General features: G+C 45.8%; 2 protein-coding genes across 9 annotated transcripts in view; one reads left to right on the forward strand and one right to left on the reverse strand.

The window, feature by feature from the left end:
* LOC142575404 (immunoglobulin domain-containing protein oig-4-like) overlaps positions 1–26,554 on the reverse strand; it is a 417,771-nt gene that overhangs the window by 238,639 nt on the left and 152,578 nt on the right. The gene's annotated exons all lie outside the window — the stretch shown is intronic.
* The window catches only part of Nep3 (M13 family metallopeptidase neprilysin 3), a 152,323-nt gene that overhangs the window by 75,690 nt on the left and 50,079 nt on the right, over positions 1–26,554 (forward strand). The window contains exon 1 of one of the 8 annotated variants that reach the window (XM_075684747.1): positions 1,943–2,023. The exons of 4 other annotated variants lie outside the window; for them this stretch is intronic. In XM_075684747.1, coding sequence (XP_075540862.1) covers positions 1,982–2,023 — 42 coding nt within the window. In that variant the 5' untranslated portion in view covers positions 1,943–1,981. Of the gene's footprint in view, positions 1–1,942; positions 2,024–7,309; positions 7,480–23,921; positions 23,988–25,174; positions 25,454–26,554 lie in introns of those variants that run through there. 3 more of the 8 variants (XM_075684750.1, XM_075684748.1, XM_075684752.1) reach the window with 3 other exon arrangements.

Here is a 26,554-nt window from a genome sequence, read left to right on the forward strand (position 1 = left end):
TTATTTCTAGCTACCTTCTGGTTTCATAAATTACCATATAGTCTTTCACGGCATAGCAAATTCGTTGTATGGAAATTACCAGCCTGTGTCTAACCACCGTGCAGTTTTCAGGAAATGGAAATAACAAGAATAGTTTAGAATATATATAAAAAAAGTCATCACTCACGCTTTGTGAATGTTGCTGCCCAAATGACGTCTGGATATATATATATATATATATATATATATATATATATATATATATATATATATATATATATATATATATATATATATATATATATGCCTGACTGACGCGACGCCTACGCACCAGTCTGGCTACTCGATGGAGGCATACAAGATCATCAAGCGCCACCTATTAACCGTCGGCATTTGCAAGCACCTTAAGCAGTCTGCATTCACGCTTTTGATCGACGATTAGAAAAAAAAATAACGGCTCTTTCTTTTCGTCACGCGGAGCGCTCCGCCGTTGTTCATTCATTCAAATAACTTTATTGAGTGTCCTGCAATTTGGTGGGGTGGGCCTGGACCCCGCCTAGGTTTCGGCCAGAGGTTGTTGGCCCTTGGCGGCTTCCTCGGCTCGCTGGACTGCCCCGTGTCAGACATTAATTCGCCGTGCATTCGGCTTTGCACGCGTGTGGCCTTGTTCCAGCTGGCGCGAACACGACAGACTCCTGACGCGCGCGCGCTCGCCACAGCTGTGGCATTTAGGCGATCGCCGCGCAAAAGATCGCTCGTGCCTCGTCTCACGAGAAAAGATGCGTGCAGCGCCGTGAGAGCTGTACTATTCGCCCTGTTTCGGCTAAGGAGACGCGCAATCTGCTGGACAATCATCAAGCAAGAAAATGATATCAAAGAAAGGCACGCGATAGGCGAATTATATAGGCAGGCAGTATTCTATTTTGAGCATAGAATATTCAATATTGTTAGTTTAAAAAAGATCTCCCCGTTCTTATTATCTACGCCATATAGTGAAATTAAAATAGCTAATGAAAGAGGAAAAATGACACGGACAAAAAGACATGTTTCTTGACGCAAGTTAAAAAAAAGTTGCGGCAGAAAACATGTCTTTTAGCAAGCACCAATTAGGTGAACAAGCAGTTCTCTTGGACACGGACAAGACTGAACAACACAAGCGCTCATTCAGTCTTGTCCCTGTCCCTGTGCCCCCCCCCCCCCGCTTTCTTTTTTCGCTAGTTTTTGCCATATATTCCGTGAACCGAATAGCCCATAGAGAATCCTTGTGAAGTTATCCACGTCAGTTTAAGCTAGGACAGAGAAAACGTAACCATTTTTATTTATAACAGCAATATATCATACAAGATGTACTACCGAGCGTTAAATCTGACTTATTTGTCTGCTTTTTCCTGCCACCTTTGGGCAAATCGTGGCACGAGGAAACTACGGCGATTCAACATCTGTTCCAAGAAAGCAAAAGCGCACTCTCGAACGCTTCAGGAATACTTGAAGTTGAAGTTGAAGTTTATTTTCACCACCAACAGTACAGTGTGTTTTACACAGAACAGTTGTGGCGAATGCCTTCGCGCAGTAACGCGCGTGCGGAAGCTCTATACGCCGGTAGTTCTCCCTTTATTGCCGCGAAATGTTGTCCGCGAGTGTCCCTCCTTGGACACCGTACGGACACCGTGGCCGGTGTACACATCTGATCGCAATCGACCAGCACCCACACGCCGGTCAATCGCCGAGCGCACCTGCGAATGAATGGTCACACTCTGGAAATTCTGTCCCTCATAACAAGATGCCGAATCTGATTCCTCCCGTGCTGCACGGCATTAGACGGATATAATGTTCCGAGAAAGAACGTGCCGGGTCGACGATATTCAGTCACGTTCCAGCAAGCGCGATGACGTCGAAGTGAGTTAAATGCCGAGCGTCACTTAGAGGCGGTGCATCTGTCAGAAATTACCAACTGCTCAAGAGGCGTCGCTAGACACACGCGGTGCTTCTGTAGCTCGCAACGATGGAGGAAGAATGGCTGCTTCAGGAGCACTGCGACGAAACGGTGAGCGCCGCCGTGAAGCACTGTGCGCTGTGGCGCTCCTTTTGTATTCATTCTTTATCGCGTTCATTCTGTTATCGCCTAAGACGTCGAAATTTCGCGGGCAGCGAGGAAACGTCAGCGTAACGTCGAGGCACGAAGTTCTGCCGAGTAGCTCAATCAATCACCGTCTCAGGAACATTCTCTTTCCTCCTTTTTTGTTTCGAAAGCATTTGTGTTTACTGTATGGGCGGTTTATCGCTTTCGGCGCTTCTTGGGTAAAGTTTTTATTTATTTCTACAGAAAAAGTTGTTTGTCATTGTCTTCTTCTCGGTGAACATATTTCTGCAGATAAATTTTAACCAACCTTTCTGGTGGATAATTTTTTGCGTCGAGATTACTGTATACTTTTTTTTTTGGGGGGGGGGGGATATTTGGTTCACTAATTCTGTTGACGCAGAAACTTTCTGTATGACTAGATGCTGTTATTAAACCCTGTACTCGCATTCGATACAGAGAACAACAAGTTTTCGAAAAGCACTCCAGCAAGGACTGATCTCTATACGGTGATATGCGACTATGCCGAACTACGAGAGAGTGCACGAGTGAATCTCGAGCGAAAATACAGGAAAAAAAAAAAAGTTGCTAGATTGATATGACCATGCGTTTGCGTAACGGAATTTGCCCACGTCCCCATCGCAGTGGCCCAAGTCTGCGAGGTCGCTTCTATTCATTATATATTGAAAACATCGTTGTTGGAGATGTTGCAGCCTGTTCTTCTGCAGGTGGAACCCTGTCCACGGTATACTTATCAACGCAATATTTTAAACAACGTATCGTGATATAGATGCAACAATTCGCAATTATTGCGCATGAGTGCTTGACTGTTAAAAAAAAATAAAACGTGATAAATAACGTCCCAAGAACGTCTAAATGCACAAGGAGGAAAATTACACAAATCCATGTGCTAACCGCCATTCCAACTGTAGCTGAATGATCGCAGCCTCAGTGTTCCATTTACTAATATATATATATATATATATATATATATATATATATATATATGTGTGTGTGTGTGTGTGTGTGTGTGTGTGTGTGTGTGTGTGTGTGTGTGTGTGTGTGTGTGTGTGTGTGTGTGTGTGTGTGTGTGTGTGTGTGTGTGTGTGTGTGTGTGTGTGTGTGTGTGTGTGTGTGTGTGTGTGATTTGGAAGCAAGTAGCGCTGAAAACGAGACGAAGCAAGAAGTCGTTTTACCAAACAGGAGCGCCCTCTTCTGTGTCTTCCTGTTTGGTTTGGTAAGGAGATTCTCTCGTTTTGCACCGGTTTTTTTTTTTTTGAGCTGCTCGCATCCAATTCATGTACGAACAAAACAATCTGCTACTCGTGAAGTCGGGACAGAAATGGTTGTTTAGCCTTAAGAGGGCTGGCTGGGCTCCGGATAGAAGTTTCTTCAGATACAAAAGCCCAGAGACGACTTAGCAACATCGCTATTGAATGCCAAGCTATTCACCTAGCAAGACGCGTAGGGAATGCTCATCTTCCAGAAGCGCAGGATGCATGGATGCATCGATCGGTCAGCAGTCGAGATAAGCAAGAGACGTTCAAAGTATTGGTGAAAAAAAAAAGAAAGGAGAAAAGAGAGCGATAGAACCGGAGCCGTTACGCGAATATGTAAATGCATAATATAGAAATTGAGCTTTTAATGAAGAGAAAAGATCAAAAAGAGGGGGGGGGGGAATTGTCAAAATGCTGGACTACTATGCATGTGTACGATACCTGGTGCAGGTCAAACAGGCTAGGTAACTATTTGTCGCCGCCCAAGTTTCGAAGGGCATGCCAATAGACATTATCATCATGCCGGATCGTGAAGTGTAGTTTCCCGGGATTCAAATCTGATTGTCGCAGTTTACCGGAGCGTCGGTGAAAAAAAAAGAAAAATCGCTTCTGGGGTAAAAAAAAAAAAAAAAAAAAAGGCAAGTGTCGCTTGGGCGGCAGGCTGACGCTTGACCTTGATCTCGCCAGTCTCGTCGCACCGGAGCGCATGTAGGCTCTCAGCAATGTTGCTTTCGCTAACCCTTTTCGGCTAAAGCTGAAACAAAATAAAAGACGAGCAACCGGCGTCATTATTTATTTATTTATTTACTTATATTTTCGCTGTTTACGCACTTACTCTAATCTAACTATAGGCTATATGTTAGAAGACAATCATTATATGAAGCGGGAACAGGTAGTCAACTTGTGCGATTGCGCTACGCGAAGCTGTGCGTGCGTGATATGTATTCCGACGCATTACATATTTACGTGCACGGGCACCCCGTAGCAAATCGACAGAAAGTGTCTTACATACTAATATGTATATATCTATATTTCTTTTCTTATACCTTTACACTTCCACCTTAACTCCACAAAATGCTATAGCTGGACGGTTTCTATAACATGCTTCGGTAGAAGAATGCCTATGCAGTAGAGGGGAAAAAAAAAGAAGATAGCGGTGGCCACTTCATTTGTCTCGAAAACTCTTTCATGTTACAAACACAAAACTACAAGTGGTTAAAGTTCAACTATAAATAATGCACAGAAAAAGCCAAACGTGTTTTCCGCATGTGCATAACCACGCTGGTATGTGGTCCAGCCCCTCATGCAATTTGTTCTCGCCCTCCCCGAGCTGTGCTTTACGAGTCCCTTCCCAATTAGGCTGCCCCAAGTGTCGAGTCTCACGTCGGTTCCCCTCCTACTTCCTGCCCCGGTAGAGTCTTCAGAAAAGCTCTTCAGTAGCGACTCGTCCGCTTGGGTTTTCGTTCGCAGTCGTCGGATTAGCGCTGGGATCAGCCGGCCGCGCGCCCTATAAATCCACGATTTGTCGGCGTTGCCGATGCGGGGCTTTGCGCGTCGTTAAGAGCACGAGACCGAAGACTACGAGCTCGAGCGCTCACGTCCTACGCGATAAGATGCTAATAACGCGATCAACCGGACTTTGGGCGACGCCATCGCGCGCATTTCTTCAAGGAGCGACTGGTTGCGCAGACGACGAGCAGTTGCGTTACTCAGGAAAAACAAAAAAAAAAAAGAAAAAAGTTAGCTGGGATGCTGTAGCTGCCACGCTATTCTAGATAGTTTTTCAGGAAGTCAGTGCACTTGCGACATCTGTCTTGCAGCTTTCCGAGTCCCTGCGCATGAAATTCTTCCGTCTGCTTCTGTAACCACTCATTTGTATAGCATTAGTTGCCTCTAGAACGCTCCCAAATCGTTGCCCTTTTATGTTTTTTTCCTTTGTTTTTTTTTATATTGGGGGAAAGCTGGCAGTCAGGAGGAGCCAGGCCCGGCAAATAGGGCGGATGGGGCATCACTTGAAACCTTAGGAGGCAAGTTTTGCCATTGTGTCACCCGCAGTGTGTGGCGCAGCATTGTCGCGCAAGATGATGACGCCCTTGAAGAGCGTTCCTCGAGACTTTTTCCTTAATGCCTTGCCTCGACTTCTTCAATCATTGAAACGCAGTAATTTTCTACATCATTGGTTGAACCTTGTTGGAGATAATCCACCAGTATAGCACCCTTCGTATCCTAAAAACCTGATGTCGTTTGCTCCTGCACCGAAATTTACACACGGAACTTCTTTGGCCTCCATTCCTCAGGGTGTTACTTTGTCTCGGGATCATTAGAGTAGATCCGTGTTTCATTACCAGTTACTAATTTGTTCAGAAATGTGATTCACTTTATGCATATTATTGTTAAGGAACAGCAGCCGATGTCTGTGCCGATTTTCCTGTTTTGTTCACTTGCCAAAGTTGTGGAATTCATGTTGCTGCAAACACTTCCAATGCGTTGATAATCGCAAAAGTTCTCTCACGTAATATTCCCAGATACATATATCGATATTTTCGGCTGATATTCGGTGGTCCTCCGGGATCACGTCATGGATAGTTTTGGAATTTGTAGACACAGAATCAGAAACCTACTTTTTTACTAGATTATTCACTTTTAAAACCGAAATGGTAAATGTTTAGGATTGACAGCCGAACGTTTAACCGTACGATCCACTGTCGGTCAAAGTATGTCACATTTCATCGCGGATCTGCTTGGCGCGTTTCTCTCCAGGAAACAGGGTCTTGATTATATTCCTGTGCTCTCCCACGTTATTTTCTGGGGTTGCTTCTAGGCTCACTTTATGGCATGAAAAAGAAAATAAGCTGAAAACACAGATAGCTTATTTTCGCCCCACTGAATACTAGCTAATTGGCGAATACACCCCAGGATTTATAGCTATGTAGCTCATTATTTTTCTGGGTAAGGCTCATAAATTATCAGTACCCCGTTAAATAGAAATGCTACTTTGGTATATAATTACACTTCGGGAAAGCCTAATAGGCCCGTACTATTGCGAACGGATGCTTGGTAAGCCAGGAAAGATGCACAGTCGAAGGACAAGTGGCGCCGTCACATTGAAATTTTCGCACCAGCTACCCGTGACGTCACTGATTTAGTCGGCGTCAGTTCAGGGCTAGTTAATTGTTTGCAAAGTTGTATAAAGCAAAATTACGTTGCGATCAAAAATGTGCAAGTAATAGACCCGGTTGTTTTGGGGAACTTGACTAGCGCAAAAGTGGCCAAAAAATAAGCGATATTACGGGTATACTTTTATGTCACATTAGTGCGGTCGGTGGAGCGAATTGGGCGCGAACGTTAAGAAAGAAGCCAAATAATAAAAAAAAAGGCGCGAAGTAGATCCTCCTACAAAACACACCCGCGCACACACCTGCATAGTCCCGCATACAAGAGGGTGAACGCTGAAGCTTGTATATTTGCGATTCCCGATCATTGGACAGCTCGCCACCACTTAAGTATGCAGAACCATGAACAGATGGTATACAGATGGTGCTGATAGTTGTAAGCTATGCTTTCCAAGAGCCCGCGAAGTAAGAAAGGGTAAAAAAGTCAAGGGATTGCAAAACTAAGGCTATCATCAATATGCAAACCGAAGCTGCAGGATATTGGACTCGTAGATACTTTGCCGGGTATGCAAACAGCCGTGTGGCCACACAAGTCTTCACTCTCCGCTCTTCGCCTTCCCCCCTAATCCGTTCAGTTTGCACACGGAACCACGGAGACACTTTAAGAAAGACGTACGACCGGCTACAGCGCGCACTAGATCTACGCGGCGCGATGTGCAGGCGCGCGCTATGACGCAGGCTGCAGTCGCGCGACCGACGCGGCGACGGGATCGAGCTCGTGCGCGGCCGCAAAATCGGCGCAAACGCATAATGTAACGCGAGCGCGCAGCCTGGCGCTGCTTCTCCGACGCCGGCGTTGTCATCGTCGTCGTCACCGGCGACAGCGTCGGCAGCGACCGCCACCGCTGCTGCTGCACGCAGGAATGCACTGTGCTGGACGCAACAGGAGGAAGGAAAGCGGCTCGCGCGAACGCCTAGGCCGCTCATCGATCGAGGAAAAAAAGGGACGACCGCTGGAACAACCACAATGCCCGTGAGTGTTCGCGACTATCCGCTGCCACTCTCCGCGGCGGCTCGTATCATTTTCTTTTCTTTTCTTTTTTTTTTTTTTTTTTGTTGTTGCTTCTGCCAGCTCGCGTCGCATCACTGTGGTTCGCGCCTCTCTCCTCCTCGACTCTTGCTAGGCGCCTCCTCTCCCTCCTCTGTCATCCTCGTTGCCCTTTCGGACGCCATGCTGTCGCGCTCGGGTCGCGAAGAGGCGGCGACGTCTTATTTCTAGGTGACACGCGGGATCTCGGGCGGCCAGCACAGCGCAGCTCGAGAGAGTTTGGGTCCCTTCGAAGATGCGTCGAGAACTCCCCTCGTCTCTGGAGCGCGTGCTCCCTACGAAGCCTGGCCCAACGTGACCCACTCTCCCCTGCCCCGAGGACTAACAGTTTCTCGTGCTGCGGGTCTGAAGCGTGTAGCCAGGCAACGGGGGGTTGTGAAGAGTGAGCTGCAGTTCCGCTGCTGCAGAGCGTCCCCTCACACGGGCATTTGCAAGTTCATTTCATCGCTATTACTGCTGCGTATCGCGTCCCTTTCGTTGCCCGATTATACCGTGCGGTAAGGCGTCTTGTATACAAACGGCTTTTTCCCAAGGCGAATAGCTGTTTACGCGGCGATAAACTGTTCTCTAATTAGGAGGGGGGGGATGGGGGAGTGGCCAATGGAACGTGGATAGTTCAAGATGTCCTCTGCACAAAGTTTATAGATATGCATTGGCATACACCTGCAGTTGCGGCTGGGGCAATGTATACCATCGGGGACAAATGTACATTTACGAACGCCTTAGTCGTCAAAAAAAAATAGTTAAGGGCTGTGAGCCAACACGCGTGAATCGTCTGTGTATATACGCCGCAAAACTTTCGTATACATAGCCAAACCAAAATCATTGGATTCCTGCTTAATGATTGTGATTTGTATATTAAAGCTATTACGAGCTGGCTATCGTAACCACTGCAGCATATTCGCTGTATCTGCCACTGGTTCATCACTATATAGGACGGGCTGCTCGATTTCTATGAAATCACTGGAATCAGTAACGTCTGCACGTGTCACCAGGTCTCTCGTATACCTTGACCTTTTCGTTCGTCATTCGTCCAGTTCGTCTTCTTGTTCCAGCGTTGCATGCCGCGTATTTCTGTCAACAATGATGCAGTAGCTTCTTTCACCACATAAATACTCCGCTGTGTGATAACAGCGGCTTCTGCCGAGGCAATTTATGTGCCTTTGATCGAAACACACACACGCACACACACACACACACACACACACACACACACACACACACACACACACACACGCACACACGCACGCACGCACGCACGCGCACACACACACACACACACACACACACACACACACACACACACACACACACACACACGCACACACAAAGTAATCATATGCTGACATGTCTGACTCCGTTTCTTGCCTTTAGCTTCCAATAACGTGCATGTCTCGCGTAGCGACAATTTGTCCAGGACGCAAATCCTTATGCGTGATCGCTTCTCCTTTGCGGCTTTCTTTAAAGCAACGCTGGCAGTGTGCAAAGAAGAGAGCGGCTCACTGAGGTTGCGGTTTAATATGGCAAACGACACATCGGGCGCTGTGCGATAGGTTGCTGTCTTTGTGTCTTTCTTTGCTCATTTCCTTCTTCCTTTCTTTCTTTCTTTCTTTCTTTCTTTCTTTCTTTCTTTCTTTCTTTCTTTCTTTCTTTCTTTCTTTCTCTTTGGTCGGGATTGGCGCCTAAGAACTTGCAACGGCTGCAATCTCCTCTTGGCAGACGGGCTCATGTCTACGCGGCACGATTGCAAATGGACTGCTTTATATTCCTAGGGTATAGGCGCAAACAGCGAGGATTCACGCTAAGAATCGCTGTACTGGAAACGCGCGGTATTCTTGTCATGTATCTTTCTTTTATTTCCTGCTTTCGTTCTTCCTCGCGGCACCTCTGCACGCGCGAGTTCCTCGGTCCAACTATCTTGCTCCTCTCTCGTTCCGCTATCGGACCAACGAAAAAAAGAAAGAAAGAAAGCGCACACACTATTCGTGACAACCACCGTTGAATGCAACGAACGGGATCCTTTGTATACTATATAGTGGTACGAATGCATCGCCCGACTGCTACGAACGACTAGCGATTGAAACTGGAACGCATTGCGAGTGCATGCGCCATGGTTATAATGCAATGCATAGCCTAACCTTATAGCGTGACGGGCAATTTAGTTAAGTATAACGCTGGAACCATAGCTAACCAAACGGCTGTCCGGGATTTCTGCCTTCATCGATCATGCGTAAACTGAAGCTTCGGACGGCGCTTTTTCTTCTATCGAAGGGACGTACGGGCGAAATGTGTGACTTGGCGAGCTGCCTTTGTGTTTTATAGCTATAGACGTGTACGTTGGCAAAGCGATGGCACACATGACAAAAAAAGAAAGATGAATGGAATAGACGGGCCATGCATACCCGGGCCTTTCAGTTACTCATTGTGTTACTTAGCTTTAGCATTGCGCGCTTGTGTGCGTGCGTGCCCGCAAGCGCGCGCGTACACAAGTACACAAGTGCATATGTGTGCGAGAGAGAGAAAACAGAGCGAGGAAAAGAAGCGAAGGGCAGTGAGCTCAATTACAGACAGATACGATTCGCTATGACCTGCAGTGAGTGCAGGGAAACGGGACAACACAGAGAAAATTAGGGGAAAAAATGGATAACCGGCGTAAATCGCCCTTCTAAATTTCAGGTAGTACACAAACACACGAATACAGCAACAAGTGGACTGGAGGCTAGCCACCGCCGCAGCTAATTGGTAGGGCATCGCAGGTGTAATGCGGAAGATGTGTGTTCGGCTCCAACCAGCGTCTAGCTTTTTTTTTTTTGTTCACTTTAATCAGCCCCGTTACCTTATAATTTCTACATTACCGTTAAAGCACAGGTAACTTCCACTATACCTTCCTTGGTATCACTGTCTGCTGACTTCCTGCAGTTGAATCTAACAAAAAATCGAGCACCTAGATTTTTTTTTTGTTAGACTAAGCCGCATGAAGTTCTCCGCATTTTCTCGTCGATCTGGAGACGCACACACATAGAGAGAAAGAGAAAGGTAAACTTAGTGATGCGCTGAAGGTGCTAGACAGGCTGGCATGGTACTCCTTTTGCGGGGTGATAATTATGGAATGCACGGTGAACACATAAGCATACAGTAAAAAAAAATTATGGGGTTTTAGGTGCCAAAACCACTTTCTGATTATGAGGCACGCCGTAGTGGAGGACTCTGGAAATTTTGACCACCTGGGGTTCTTTAAAGAGCACCTAAATCTAAGTACACGGGTGTTTTCGCATTTCGCCCCCGTCGGAATGCGGCCGCCGTGGCCAGGATTCGATCCCGCGACGTTGTGCTCAGCAGCCCTAAACACACAATTGGGAAGTGACACATAACACTGTCAAACGGCATTTTTGCCACTCACAGGTCTAGGTCTCAGGAATGGTCGAAACAATGAGGCGTCGTACAGTGAGTCCTAGCCAGCTCCCGCGCGTTTCAAGCATTTGGTGCTGATACGACGCTAGATTTTTTTTTTTAAATTCTGGACCTAACTAAGAGTTTTCGCGAAACACAATTCTTATGGCCCGATTTTCGCCCTTCACTCTAACCAAACTTATAATGAGGCGCGTACGGTATCATTAAATATCGAGATAACAATAAATAAGCGCAAGATGCACACGAGAGAGAGAGAGAGAGAGAGAGAGAGAGAGAGAGAGAGAGGAATTGAAGGAAAGGCCGCGAGGTCTAGCAGACGCAAGTCTCGTTTGCTACCCTGCGTAGGTAAGAGGGGGCTTAGGGATGAAAAGAAATAAAAATGACAATAAGGATGTCGCTTCGCCCGACGGTGTCATTCGAAACTACAGTAGCTCAATGAGGTCTGATGACGTCAGGAAAGTATCGTTCTGGTTTTGTGAGGCATGTGGCCATATCGTCCAAGTAATTTTGTCCGCATGAATGATCTTGCAACGAGCTTACCTATACGTAGTGTGATGTATAAGATGCTGTCGGATATAGCGGGTACGGATAACGAGGAAATGTTCGACAGGGTCCTCACGCCCGCAACTGTCGCAGGAAGGTGCACATGCGAAAGTCCACCCTGTCTACGTCCTCCCGTGTACAGTACTGTTGTCGCTGCGTAAGAACTACCTCGCAGCACGAACTAGCGAGTTTATTCCATCCATCAGGCAAGGCTGCGAAGCTGATGGATGGAATAAACTTTACTGGCATGTGCTGCCATTCCCATTGGTGAACGAGTTTCTTATTCCAGGAAACAGCCGCTCTCTGCCGCTGAAAACAGGTTTACTTCAGACCGTTCAAAAAAAAAAAAAATGCGGGCCTCGAGAAGGAACGTCGGAGTTTGTACTTCTACGAGATAACGGAAGTGATTAAAAAGTCAACGACCATACACTGCTGAGATACACAACACGTGGTGTGTGCAACGCGGTTACTGCCGCAGGCAAGACAACGTTGACAAAAAACAAATTCGCCGTGCGTTTTCACGGAAAACACTCGCGCGTTCCCGCAGCTATAATACGATGAGCGAGGCGACGCGTCCGGAATAATTGCGCGATAATTTGATTACGGAGCAGCCGCGGACACTGTTGCCTGCGTTGTTCTTGCGCAGAGGCGCCGAATTCCGCGCCCGCAACCAAGGGACTCCGGCACCCGTAACCAGGGACAGTTGTTTGTTTATTTTGCTCTTGTAAGTTTACATCGCCAGCTGCCGCCAAACAACTTATTTCAGGCTTGCAGCTTCATAACATAACCAGCGAAAGTAAGTGTTTCTCCGCCTCGAGGGTGTTTCTTTTCTTTCTTTTTCGGTTCCTTTGCTCGTTGCATTTTTTTCTTCGGTCTCTGCTGCACAGCCTTTATTGCTGTGCGATGTCACTACGAGTTTTGGGCGCTGACTTCCGTCCCTAATTTAATTTTGCCCGCCTGGTCCGCACTAAAACGCACTCTGGCAAGAGAACTGAGTATATGCGTACAGCTTCCGCCTATGCGGTGTATAAAACGTGCAGCCTAAAGCCATACTTAGGCACATCGAAACAAAGAAAAAATAATATAAGGGGGCGGGGGAGAGGGTAGCGTGGATTCAAAAGAAACACGAGCACAGCGTCGTGCTGGAACGCTTCCTCCATATTTGTCGCTTCTTTTGTTCTCATTCTTCTAAAGCTTTATTTTACGCTGCCAGTACGTCTGAAATGTGTTACTAAGAAGCTTAAAATTTATTGGTTTGAAAGTATAAAACCAAACATACCAGAAAAAGAAAAGACCCTAGAAGCTTCACTTCGTGCACCTGGTGTGATCTCTGGGCGCACAATTTTGAATAAAAAATGAATTGTCTAGGGTACGCGCAGCCCCTAGACATAGTATGTATGTATGTATGTATGTATGTATGTATGTATGTATGTATGTATGTATGTATGTATGTATGTATGTATGTATGTATGTATGTATGTATGTATGTATGTATGTATGTATGTATGTATGTATGTATGTATGTATGTATGTATGTATGTATGTATGTATGTATGTATGTATGTATGTATGTATGTATGTATGTATGTATGTATGTATGTATGTATGTATGTATGTATGTATGTATGTATGTATGTATGTATGTATGTATGTATGTATGTATGTATGTATGTATGTATGTATGTATGTATGTATGTATGTATGTATGTATGTATGTATGTATGTATGTATGTATGTATGTATGTATGTATGTATGTATGTATGTAATTCTGGAGACGCGGTAGGATTGAAAGGGCGAAGCGAGCAGCAGGGCGAAGCGTTCGTTTTGGGACAAGCACGCGCACTCCCCACTGCTGGCGCTCCTCAAAACGCCAGCGCATTGACAGAGAGCACTCGCTGTCATCGAGTGAGATCTGTTAATGTTATGTGCGTGATACACCATTCTTGTTTAGTTATTAAGCGAATGCTTACTGGAATGTATACAGCCTACACGAACCTTACGTCGTTTATTTGTCTAATACTTTGCTGCCGCTACCAATGTATTGCCTTTCGAGCAAACTGCTACATCTCTTTCACTGGCCTCTGATGAATCTGCGTGCACCCGTCGAGCAAGAATACCTTCTTTATTTTCTAGAAATTTTATTTGTTGTTATTGATTTCCTGAAACCAGGCACGCGCAGGCATCAGTTGCCCAGCTAAAGAGTTAAACACAAGTAGTTTGTTTTAGAAGGAGCAGAAGTTCCTTGGCACTGTCGGGATTTTGCGGCACTCTTTTGTTTTTTCTCGCGGGACAGCTTTCCAGAATACAAGAATCAGAATTAAGACACTTTCTACAATGACGATGTCTCTCGTGCCCCAGAGGCTCCTCATACGACCCTTACTCACAGGCCACTCATGACGGAGGCAAAGTGGTGAACACAGTTACAAGGTTTCTCCGATGCTCAAGAAGAGGCGCTTCAGGCAATTCTCGGTGGCTACATCGCCAGGAAACGTTAGCGATTTAATGCGGCGCACTCAGAAAATGGGATAACGCTACCGTCGTCTTGTGATGGAACTTCATTCACTTATTGCGGAAGCGTCGTGGAGAATCCATTCTGGTCAAGCAACGCCCGTCTGCAGCGAGAGGCAATATAATACCGTATTTATCCGAATCTAGGCTCATAATTAGAAGTAATCGATCTCGGGCTAGTTGGTACATTTCTCTCGAGTACTAAGTTTGTGCAGCTCAAAGAAATAGAGCAAGAAGGAACAGACAACGACGTGAACAGTCACTGTACATGTCGTTTCGTGTCTTTTTGTACTGTTTATTTGCGCTGCACAAATTTAGTACTCGAAATAATCATATCCAGAAATGAATGAATGAATGAATGAATGAATGAATGAATGAATGAATGAATGAATGAATGAATGAATGAATGAAACAGTCCTCTAACGCAAGCCTGCCTACTTCAATTTAGTTGCTTCTTAAGGAACCCCAGGGCGTGGGAAACGCCATAATAATATTCTAATGCCATTATTTCTTGTACTTTCTCGGACCTCTCGTCTGGAGTCCATGTGGCTCGCCAGCAAAGTTATCACTGGAGTTACTGTATAGGCTACCTGTGGAAGCCATATGCAGTAACTCTAGCTTTCACTGGAATCGGCCGGCTGTGACGGCTGGAGGATAAGAAATGAATACAATCGAACGAGAAGAGAGAGAGACTTGCATAACCAATGCAGATGGGGTAAAGAAGTACAAGTCGTACATATTGGTAAATACATAAAATGAATAAATGAACGCGTAAGTAAATATAGTCCGGCTGTATACTATAGCTTTGCAAGTTCAAAAACCCACACATGAATCAGTCGTCTTCCTTTAGGAAAGCAACCAAGCTCAGGCAATATTCGGAAGGAAAGATAGAACGGAACAGCATACATTAGAGGAAAGCCAGAGATGGTTGATATTATGGTTGGTTGCGATTGAAGAAAAAAAGTGGAAGTTGGGGCAGCTTGCTTAATGCCCGGAGGAGATGACCGCTGATATACCAGAGTCACAGAATGGAACCCAACGGAATGGAAGCGCATTATAGGGCGGCATATAGCAGATAGGATTAGGCTGAGCAATGAGATCAAGAGATTTGCAGGCGTAGTACGTCAGTCAGCGGACGAGAGAAAGGGGAAATCCGGAGCTAATTGGGAGATGCCCGTTCGATCTACTTGAATTTGACATAAACAGGGTGATACCGGCATGGTCACGAAGATGATGATGAAGAAGAAGAGGACTATCGGCTGCCTTTCCGTATACTACTTTAACGCTCCCCATTGCTCAAATAGTTGCATCAAGTAACCGAACAATTTACTGTCCTGAACTGCAGGTGAAAGTGGTGTGGGAAGGCAGTAAAGAAATTGAGGGAAGACTGTTTATCAGCTGCCTTTCCGTACCGTTTTATAGCTCTCCTTAAAGGAAAATGATCTGCACACCTAATTTTCTGCTCTCCTTCATTTCATTTTGCTGAGCTTTAAAAATCTACTTAATTCATTTTTGCCTGCATCCCTCAATTTATGGTCATTCTCTCTTAGTGGGTATGTGCCACGGTTGATGGTGATAATAATAATAATAATAATAATAATAATAATAATAATAATAATAATAATAATAATAATAATAATAATAATAATAATAATAATAATAATAATAATAATCAGGCCGTCATTGAACATAGAGTTTCCTACAAAAAATGCTATAGGGAACTATGGAACTGCGACCGTTCTCTTATTATGGGAAGGATGAGGCAGTACATGGACTCGTCTGAACTTCGTCTTCATGGCGTTATTATTGCGAAAGCATTATATGTCCTATGAGGCAGAAAAGTCGGCGTTGTTCGCAACGAGTGGTGACAAATATCATCATCATCAGTCACGTCATCAGCGTCTTTGATGATGTCAGTAGTGATGCCGAATTAATGTTAGAACAAGTTAGAGTAAGGCGACTTGAGGTGCAGTAAAGTGAGTGAGGGCGAATTAAAGCGGATCAAGGTGGATTAAAGTCGATTAGAATTGTTACAAATTAGATCAAGGTGGATTAAGGTGGTATAAAGTGTATTAAGGTGGATTAAAGTTGGTACAGCTTAGACCAAGGTGGATTAAGGTGAATTAGAGTGAATTAAGGTGGAATAATGTGGAATATTATGGATTAAAGTGGAATAATGTCGGTACAAATTAGAACAAGGTGGATTAAGGCAGAGTTGTGAAGGGCACGTGGCAATGTATGACGTCACGTATTGGGAACGTACCCAATTAATTAGAGAAGTCATAATGCTTTGCCATTCAAATCACGTAAGCATACGTGAGTGACTGTCCATATTTTATTACACATGACGATCCTAAATTTCCAAGCGTTTATATTCTTCTTGATAAACGCGTGAAATCAATAACTTTCTGCGCAAACGCCTAATCATTGCGAATAGTTGCATTTATGAAGCAATAGCCTGTTGAAAACGACCAATTTGCAGCCACAAAGTCGCTTGACGTCATAATGACGAAGCTGGTACTCAGTCTCACAAGCCGCATGCAGCGCTGTCGAAGGTACGAGGCGTACACAGGCAACATCCTTGCACAGCGGAATGTAGTTTCGGATGTAATTGCTTCATTAATGGGATAATTAGAGAGTTTTGTTTTTAGCTTGGCACGTGATGCGTTACAGCAGCACGTGACACGTCAGGACTTCTGCGCACTACTATGTCGTATACCGCGAATTCAGCAAGCCGCTCAGCACACGACGCAGCGCGTATGAACAAATCTCGAGGGTCATTTGGCCATCCTATTGGCTAAGGAGCCCTGTAGGTTTAACAACGCTGCGCGAACGACTTGTGAGCTTCACTGCCATACTTGCAGCTTCGGTAGACAAACTGGCGCCAGAGCTCCTTCCAGTAATTTTTGTATAGTAAACTAAACATCATCGATGGGCCAATACTTTCTTTTTTAACCATAGCACCGTCAGATGGCCGCGCCGGGAATCCAAATTCGGGTGCCCCTACTGGCTTTCGCATTCTCTAATGCTAAAGCTCATGTGCGCGAAAAGAGTATGCACGCGGATGGCATACTGGGCGGCAGAACGACCCCGCAGCCTGACACCAGCGGTGCGGCGTGTGAAGGAAGGCTCTTCCGGCGGTGAGCCGGAACTGTGACAGGCGTCACTCGGCGGGAACGTGATTTGATTTTGAGAGGCCTTTGCAGACCGTCCGGCAGAAGACCGCGCAGAAAAAAAACCAGGAAGAGCGTCTGGCGAAGGAAAGAGCCGTATGGGGCCGCCAGCTGACGCGCGAAATTGGCGCGACTCCAGCAGGAGAGACAAAAAAAAAGAAAGGGAGACATACGAAAGGAACGACTAAAGCAAGAAAACAGGAAGAAGGAAAGGAAAGAGAGATAGAGAGAGAGAGTTAGAGAAAGAATAAAAAGAAGAAAAAAACGAAAAAACGGTGGTCCACGCATCTCGTCGATTGCCGGCCGGTACTGTCAAGAAAAGAAGGAATGTCAGCACGAACGTTGCTTTCTTTTTCTTTCGTTCGGCTTCGTCGGCTCCTCCTTCCTATAACTCCATCGGCGTCCTGTTCTCGACCGAGCTCTTTACCTTTCTATAGTTTGGAAGGAAATGCAGTTTATGTAATGGAAAACTAACGCAGCGGCTACGCTGCTGGTGGCCTCGAAGAGATCCATATCTCCTAGCGCGGTCTGGGCGGCTGGCGTGTGTGGCAGGTGGTGTTTCTCCGAAGCCCCTTACGGTCACAGGATCTAAATTCGATGGCCGCAAAAGGGCACGCGGCAGTGACGGATGGGCGACGCGAAGTCTCATTGAAAATGCTTTCTTCCGCGGTTTTGACGCGGATAAGTGCGCGCTGTGTGTTCGCAGCAGTGAAGTTCGCGCCACAGTGTAGTGTGACGGATGGTGCGATCGATGACACTTGCGGACGCGTCGAAGTGCTTGCGTCGGGCTCTCATGGGCCAAATTTAGTTGAAGGAGGAAAATCGAGTGTTTGTGGCGCGGTTGTTTTTACGGAATGTACGAAACCGTTTGAGTTGAAGACCTCAAAACATTTCCAAGCTTGTTCATCGGGGAATTGCGCAAAGGGGAGTGTAGAAGGCCGCTGCGGTCACAATATGAATGTAACGGAGATTTAAAGGTTATTCCTCGTCGCAGGGCAGGCAAAAAAAGAAATAAAATTGAGAACACGAAAATTGCTGTAAAGCACTAAAGACAATCTAAAGAAGCACGAACCCAATACACATTCAAAGTGCCGTACACGCAGCTTTGTAGCCTGCGTGGAGGTCAACCGTATATAGCCCTACATATGATTTCCGAGCGCGCGAATTCCCAATGGGGAAATCATTGCTGGAATCGATTGTTTGTGTACAGCTATGCTGCACCGCTCAAATATATAAGAGGCTTGTCTTTCACTGAAAGAACAGCGTTTCGCGATTTCACGATTAAGTTCGCTGCAGAGAAAACATTTCATCACACCAGTGTGATTGATACTTGCGGCAAATTTCGATGAGTTTCATCTCTTACCCTGATTTTAAAAAAATAAAGAAGAAAGAAGAAGAAGATTCAAAAGTTTGACGTTCTCTCTCCCTGCTTCGTGGTGCCAGTGAATCCGCTATGCTTTTTCTTTTTCTGCGCGCTCTTTCACGGCAATACATTTTGCTATCATATATCCCGTCCGAAATTCTACAGATCCCGCCTGACAATTACGCCAACCGCCAGAAGAAGCGTGCACGACCATTAATTACCGGACCATTTTAATTGTTTTCGTTCGAACAGCCCCGTCCGTGAGCTCCATGGAAAGATTAGAAGTGTCGAATAACCAGCTTATTGATGGTCATTGCAGGAAGCATACATGTGAATTTCGTCTTGATTTGTACTACTGTAGAGCGCATCACAACGCTGCGGCACTGTCGTTCGCAGAGGACGACAACAATTTTTGATGTCTCGGATTGCGCAGTTTGTCTGTCGGGTCTTGACCAACGAGGTTCCTTGGCCCTGATCGCGTCGTTACCAGAGGTTTCTAACGAAGACTAGTAACAATCTCGAGACACCTGCGTACGCAATACACCTGCTTTCGCGTGACACTCATTTCTCCCATTCCGCGTTCCTCAAAGCACCGTTGCATCATCGACCGCCAGAAAACGCTGTGGACGTCGGTTGGTTTACCAGTCTCGCCTTCTGCTGTTACAGCAGACGGCACAGAAAGCACGGCCGACGAAGCGAAGGTGCCGAAGCACGCTAACTACCGCATCTCGTGCGCCCTCGCAACACCACAGCACACACGCACACACCAGTGGCCAACTAGGACGACCAAAACCGAGTCTGCAGCGAAGATGTCTGCCTCGCGTGACACGCTGTGCCGCCACGCAGACGGTGCAAAGCGAGTGGCTCGTCGCAGAATGCTTGTTTGTGTCACGAGCCTGGTCACACCAAAAACAAAGAAAAAAAAAGGAATAGAAAGAGGGGACAACAATGCGATTCGTTCTTTCGAAAGATGCGCCCGGTTGCGTGTCGCAATTCAACAGCACGGGGAGAACAACGCGCGAACCGTTGTCGTTCGTATATACGCATTCGTCGCCGCTCGCATCGGCAAGCGGGCTTAATTCGCAGGCTTACGCTGGCGCGCTAATGACACGCGGAAACGCTGGGCACGACGGTCGCGTACACGGAGAAGCAAAAGCGTGTGCATGAAGGGATGAGATGAGAATGGTCGCAGTGTGTAACCTTTGCCGTCTTTCTGCATACGCAAAGAGGCGAGGAAAAAGAAAAGTCGCGGCCTCTGCTCTGTACGGCACAGTTAGCTCGACGAGGGTGGGGAGGGTGGAGTGGGAGAGGGGGCGGCTTGCTCTAACCTTTCTGGGTAAACTTTGACCGCGGCAGTGGCATGCTCGTTCCACGCGTTTAATTTGCCACGCAAAAGAGAGCGCCATTAGGGCCGTCTTGTCTTTAACCAGGTCGGACGGCGTGTTACCGTCAGCCCTTCTCGGTCGGCCCATTTAGAACTTGGCGCTGGAAAAGCCACTGCAAGTTCCCAAGTGTATAAATAGACGGTGGAACAAGATCGCATACTATAAGAACACGGTGTCCGTTGCGGTTACAATTCCTCTTTACTTTGACGAGCAAAGAAAAAAAAACGTCCTCCCGGTTCCTTTCTTTCTGATACGTTTTGATGTAATGTAGCTGGAAGACAATGGCACCTCCTCACGTGACTCCATGCGTGCTGTAACTTTAGAATCCGGAAACAAGCGAAGAATGGTACCGTGACAACAGATCGTATAGCGCGGGTCTCCGAGTTGGCCAGATCGTTTTAAAGGAGACGAAAGCCGCGTATGTATAGCGAATAGATATATATTTGTTTTGTTGAATCTTCATGTGCTTAGAAGAAAGGGGAGGGGGCGGTGGGGAGGGGCACTGTAATGGGCTTTATTTGGAACGACGTGGGGCCCATTGCGGGTGGTCATAATTCGCTGTTGCCTTTTAATGTCAGCTTCTCGTATTTAATTTCCCTCCTTGGTCATCGCGTTCTGCCTTTGTGGGTCGCAAGAACGAAGAGAGCCGTTTCAGGCAGGAAGAAGAACGATGAAAAATTCACTTCTTTTCGACGAAATTCAATTACGCGTATAGATCGACGAAAAAATAAAGGCAGAAAGAAAACAAGCACGAAAGCTGTGAACGGGTGGGGAACGTGCGCAGCACAAAACCAAGACATTTACTTAAGAAATAAATAAAAAGGAGACATATATCAGCACTGCAATGAAGAGCAAAATTCACGTCGCTTTTGTTTATTAATTAATCATAACACGGCGGCTCTCTGTCAGCGCGTTTTAAGATGGAGTAATGCAGCGACAAAAAAAAAGAAACAAATAAAAAGGAACGACAAGATTCTTTCCTGCTCATCGGGCGGTCGTCGCGGTTCGTGGCGCCGGTAACACATTTGTCTCAATACGGACATTTTTTTTTTTTTTTGCCCAACCACCGGCCACTCTACGATGCGGGAAAAACGATACGTCGCGGTGGTCTTTTTATTTCGCTCTTACAGTCATTTCCTCGCGACGGTGGTGAGGACTGCGATGCGAAATCAAACGGTTGGCGTTCGCGTTGCTCGTTTCAACTCGCGGAAGTGTACACAGTCGTAACTATAAATTGATGATGATATCCGCGTATACCGGCCGGAATACCGCTGCGGTGGAGTAATCCGGAAATTACAACCACGGCTAATTAGCGGCGGAAAGCGTGACCTAAAGGCATGCACTTAGCTCTTCAGCGCTGGTTACCAAAGCGTGGAATCAATAGTGTCGCTTTTCTGATAATGAAGAGGTTAGGTAGCTTGCTTGATTTTTCGTTCCTTCCTTTTTCTTTCTTTTCTTCCTTTCTTTTTTTCGTTCTTCCTTTTGTAAATTGGTAGCTCTGACTCTACTGAGGAGCCCGGCATAATGACTGCAAGCTTTTGCAAGCATTTCCTTGTAAGCGCATGCGCGATCTACGTTGCCTGCCATGTATAAAATGACGCAGTGGCACAATAAACTTAGTTGAAAGTTTGCGCTTGGTGTGTCGTCTTCTTTCACGTCCGTGTCGTTTTTTATGTCGCGCAATATCATTTAAGCAATGGATTACCAACTTGCCCGCAATGCTGCTCTCATTTTGAAAGTAATGTTCTTTAATAAAAAATGAAAGAAAGAAAGAAAGAAAGAAAGAAAGAAAGAAAGAAAGAAAGAGAAGGCAAATAAACCCTCTTTGGCCTTGGCATGCATATATTTAAGTCGGGGAAGGTCATTAATATTGGCGAGAACTATACTAATTCGGCAGTTTAGCGAGGTTAACCAGCCTTGTGTTCTATTTTCAAGCGTACATTTGTGCACCAAGTTTGAACACTTGCCTGCCTGAATCTAACGTCTATATGTTTGAATCAAGATTCTATTTTTTAATAAAATATTGTATTTCTGATGCGAAAAGAAAATGTGTTCATTATGCCTTCACCAACAGTAGCGTAACGAAACGCGCTTAAGCCAGCTCAAAAGGTGAAAGAACTTCGCAATCGTCAATGTGAATTATTTTTCTTTTTAGAAAATATGAATACAGAAGAAACATTACGGCAGAACCCACCTCACGATGATTGTCTAAATTAATGCGAAAGCGTTAACACACACACTGTTGAACTCTCACGCACACAGATTTATTCAACTTCCACTCTATAGTTTCTCATGCCCATGACGACAATCAGGAGGACGGCGAACGTTAAAGTGCGATACATATTTCAACGCTTTCAAATGCTGTATACCTATAGCCAAGACGAGATCTATCCTGTCCTTGCTGTAGGTATGAAGTCTATGACGGAGCTTTCTAACCCCGTGCAGTGAAGGGATTCTAACCCCATTCATGCATTATGGAAGCCATTTGTTTGCAGGATTCGATATGTCAATGTTGAAGCACCCTGTCACTATCATGGGCATTCACTTATCTTTTATCCCCTCCTTGAACCCATTCTAACTGCTGTGACGCGCGGTGTCTGGTTTTATTCGTAGCTGTAAATGCGAACGCCTTCGTATTCGAAGAAGCCGAAGAAAAAGACGAACATTACCACCTCTTGCCCATGTGCGCCCCCTTATGAGCTCGTCGTTATTGTAGGAACAAAATACAGGACGAATATTTGAATTTCCTTTAGCAGCACTCGCGTAATTCAATGTGGAGCATCGTCTGTATCAACATACAGCAAAGTCAATGCCGCTCGGTCTCCGATAGTTTCACCGATCAAAGCGCGTGAGGTGACGATCTGTAGATATATACTCTCATTTGAATTATGTTATTTATGCTTGACACCCTAATCTTGAGGGAGAAGGGGGAGTGAGGGAAAGGAGGCTTTGCTCCAAACTAATTTTGCATTCTAATCTACTCTGCATTCTAAGCGGAGGACACAAGCGTTCTTGCATTCAGCCCACATTGGAATGCGGGCGTATCAATTCTCATTCGCCTATTCCAGACCAAACAGAGTGAGAAGTCAATCAATCAATCAATCAATCAATCAATCAATCAATCAATCAGTAAGTCAGTCAGTCAGTCAGTCAGTCAGTCAGTCAGTCAGTCAGTCAGTCAGTCAGTCAGTCAGTCAGTCAGTCAGTCAGTCAGTCAGTGAATAAATAAATTAATCAATCAGTGACTTATTCAGTTAGTTTAACTGGCCTTAGGTGTAGATCTAAGCACTGACAAAACCACTGGCATCGTGCGAAGCCTGCATGTATGCTTGTTTGCTCGCTTGTTGCTCAATCCTTGGCGCTCACCCACAAGGGAGGTTTGGCCAGGAGGCCAGTGGTTAAAGGCAAGAAAGGAAAAAAGTCAAGACTGAGTAACTAACTTTAAAGAAACTGACAAAATTAGGAAAAATAAGTCGTACGTTTTACAAAAAGATAACGCACCAAATTTCCATTTGCAACGGTAATCTTAATTCCGCACGTTTCGTCGTCACCTCTACACTTTTCACAGTTGCTGCATGCGAAGACGGACTTATTTGCAGTTCCAGGAATGCAACCCGGCATCCTCACTAGTTCTCAATGACGCCCCTTTATTCCGGGGAGCAAGCGCCGAATATTCGAATGGCAGTATAGGCCGCCTCGTGCTCGATGCCGTCACCGCGAGCACAGTGCGCCAGGGCCTGCGTGATTGGTTTTCTTCAGCAACCAGCGACGTGCGTGTACGCGGTGTCGGAATCGTATGTACGGCGCACGTATGTAGCGGGTGGTGTGTGAGGCTCTCCAGTGGGCGTATACACACGCACAGCGCGTGCATTGGACGGAGTGAACGCCGCGTCGTTGGGCGCATCCGATTTCTCCGCCAAGCAGCTGCCTTTCGAGGTTGCGTGCCTCGTTGTCAAAGGACACCAGTGGTCCGTGAAACGTTGCCCGCGTGCCAAGGGATAAAGAGCAACGAGCCGGTAAACATGTTGAGGATGTGGCCTGATGTGCAGGTGAATTCTCGCCATTTTTATTGTGCCATTCCTTACCGAAAGATAAGACACGGTCTTATTTTGCGACAACCGGTTTCTTTAGTTGTTTCTTCTTTTTTCCCCGTCTCCATTTACCTCATGACATCGAATTTATTGATAGCCTTTAAACTTTGTCAGTTGTCATTGTTGTCATTGTAACCACATCATCGTTATGTTGAATTATCCTTACGTTATCTACACCTTTACATTATGTTTATAGGCGCGGTATTTATGTTGATTACATCATGACCTCTTTTCCGGCATATTTGCGTAGTATTTGTCTTCGTTAGTGCTACTAACAGCAGGGTTTACACTGGGATATAAAATAAAACAAGAAGCGAGATTCTCGCGCTCGAAACGCAAAAAAAGGGAAAGATCATGTCGTGTGCTCAGATACACTCCTTATATTTTTCTCTCAAGTTTTATCGTATTCTGCCGCGCTGTTACAATTTGTACAGGGTCGCTCCTTTCCACGCATGTAGAGTTTGTGACGATCATGAGAAAAAATAAAATTGAGGAGTGGCAGAAAGATAAACAGCGTCACGGTGGAGTTTCGTGCGACCGAAAGGAAGCGCGAAGCAGGTCTACACAAGTTGACCTACTGGCACGATAATTTGTTGATTTGTATCGTATCGTATCAATTTGTATGTATGTATGTATCGTATCGTATCGTATGTATAATTTGTATTGTATCACAGACTGCACTTTCCTAACGCTCCTTCTGGACATATGCTAAATGGCATTCCCCGCAAATTCTTGAAGCAAAAAAAAAAGAAAAAAAACGCTGCACTCGGAGCTCTTTCGCCGACTACGAAATGAAGGCATGCGCTTCAAATACCACGATTGTGTCGTGAAGTCGGGGGAGAGGGACTCAGCCTTCCGTCAACCGGAGGTCGATGTCACTGAAGGCTATCTCCGAGGTGCGTCTGTAAATGTCAGTGGGAACGACTCACTGTAAAATGTCTAAATGTCCCGACGCACGAACTTGTCCGTCATGTCGACGCGTGCAAGTCTTACATCTGTTCACGGCCTGTCTGCAGCCTTTCTCCTCTGCTTGAAGCCTTAGTGTTATGAAAACCCAAACAAAACAACAGCGCTGCTGTCGACATGTGCGGTCGAGTGTTCAGTGACGTCACTTCACTTGGAAGGCGCGCTTAGTTAGGTACGCTTTTCACGACGTGCGCTCGTGAACAGCGATTCCTATCCTTAGGGACACGGAAGAAATTAACGACAATGCAACATACGAAACAGAATGAGCTTGGAGCGAGTTCGCATGTTTTCTGCTTTGCGGATATATAGGGTACCTGTGAAGGTCGCTCGCCATATAGCGGCCACCTGTGCGATACGGACCCTGTATCCTGGCTACACGTGCAGAAGTGTTCATATACACGCGTGCTTCCGGTGTTCGTTCTACTGTGATCGCCACGTTTCTACCGTGTTCTTAAAAGGTGAGGGCCTTTTCGATCACATTAAAGAACTTTATAAGGGGGTGGGCCCTGGCACCCTCTGAGGCGCTCACTGAGACCACTGTTCTCATTACCGAATATTTTCCAATAGTGCGTTTTATCGAGAGCAAATGAATTTTTTCGCGTGCGCCTAATCTAGACTAGCAACGTGGTACGCAGCCTTGGTGATTACGTGTGATGTAGTCTGAGAAGCCTCGCTAATATCGGTGCAGGAATCAAGATGTCTCTTGGGCACAATTATTCGTGGCACTCGTGGCCTGACTCAGAATTACTTTTGAACATCACGGCCCCTGAAGTCCCGCATTGATGAGTAATTGTCAATCCGCCATTCGTTTCGAGCATTAGGTGACGTTTATGCCAAGTGTTTGAATAGAGGTACAGTTTAGGAGTATGGCAAAAGGCGAAGTGAACTCATGAACAACAAGCGATGGACTTTCATTACGAGGATGACTCAGTGACCGAAACAGGGGGAACAGTCAGTGGTGGTGGTCATAAAACAAAAACACAAGAACACTAACAGCCACTTTGAGCTAGATATTGAGCACCTCTTAGTTGTTTTTGCATCGTTGTAAGCACGCGCACTGTTTTTAGATCGGAGGCTGCTCACTTGCTTCACTATATATATATATATATATATATATATATGTGTGTGTGTGTGTGTGTGTGTGTGTGTGTGTGTGTGTGTGTGTGTGTGTGTGTGTGTGTGTGTGTGTGTGTGTGTGCAAGCATGGGAGCGGTAATTTTTACCGTTAAATCAATATAGATCAACTGACTTAATGAACAACTAAGAAGGCCGCAGACTTCACATAATGATATATGTTTCTAATGAACTTAACGCGCTGGTCACTTCATATGAAAGGTGCTAGTCGCCGCTGATCTGCATGTATTCTACCATGGGTAATAAGGATACTTGACGTTTGTGTAGAAAGCTAGACAAGCTTATCAGTGGCGAACGCGAAGAGTCGCACGAAAAAGGATACAAGAAACCTATTTGCCGATATATGTGGTCATCGTAACAACCTGAATATGAAATACTCGTGTTGTGTATGTATAGGGCTGTCCTTCGCTGCCCAGCGTAGGGGC

The sequence above is a fragment of the Dermacentor variabilis genome, chromosome 3 (genome assembly GCF_050947875.1).
Source record: "Dermacentor variabilis isolate Ectoservices chromosome 3, ASM5094787v1, whole genome shotgun sequence".
Classification (NCBI taxonomy): domain Eukaryota; kingdom Metazoa; phylum Arthropoda; class Arachnida; order Ixodida; family Ixodidae; genus Dermacentor; species Dermacentor variabilis.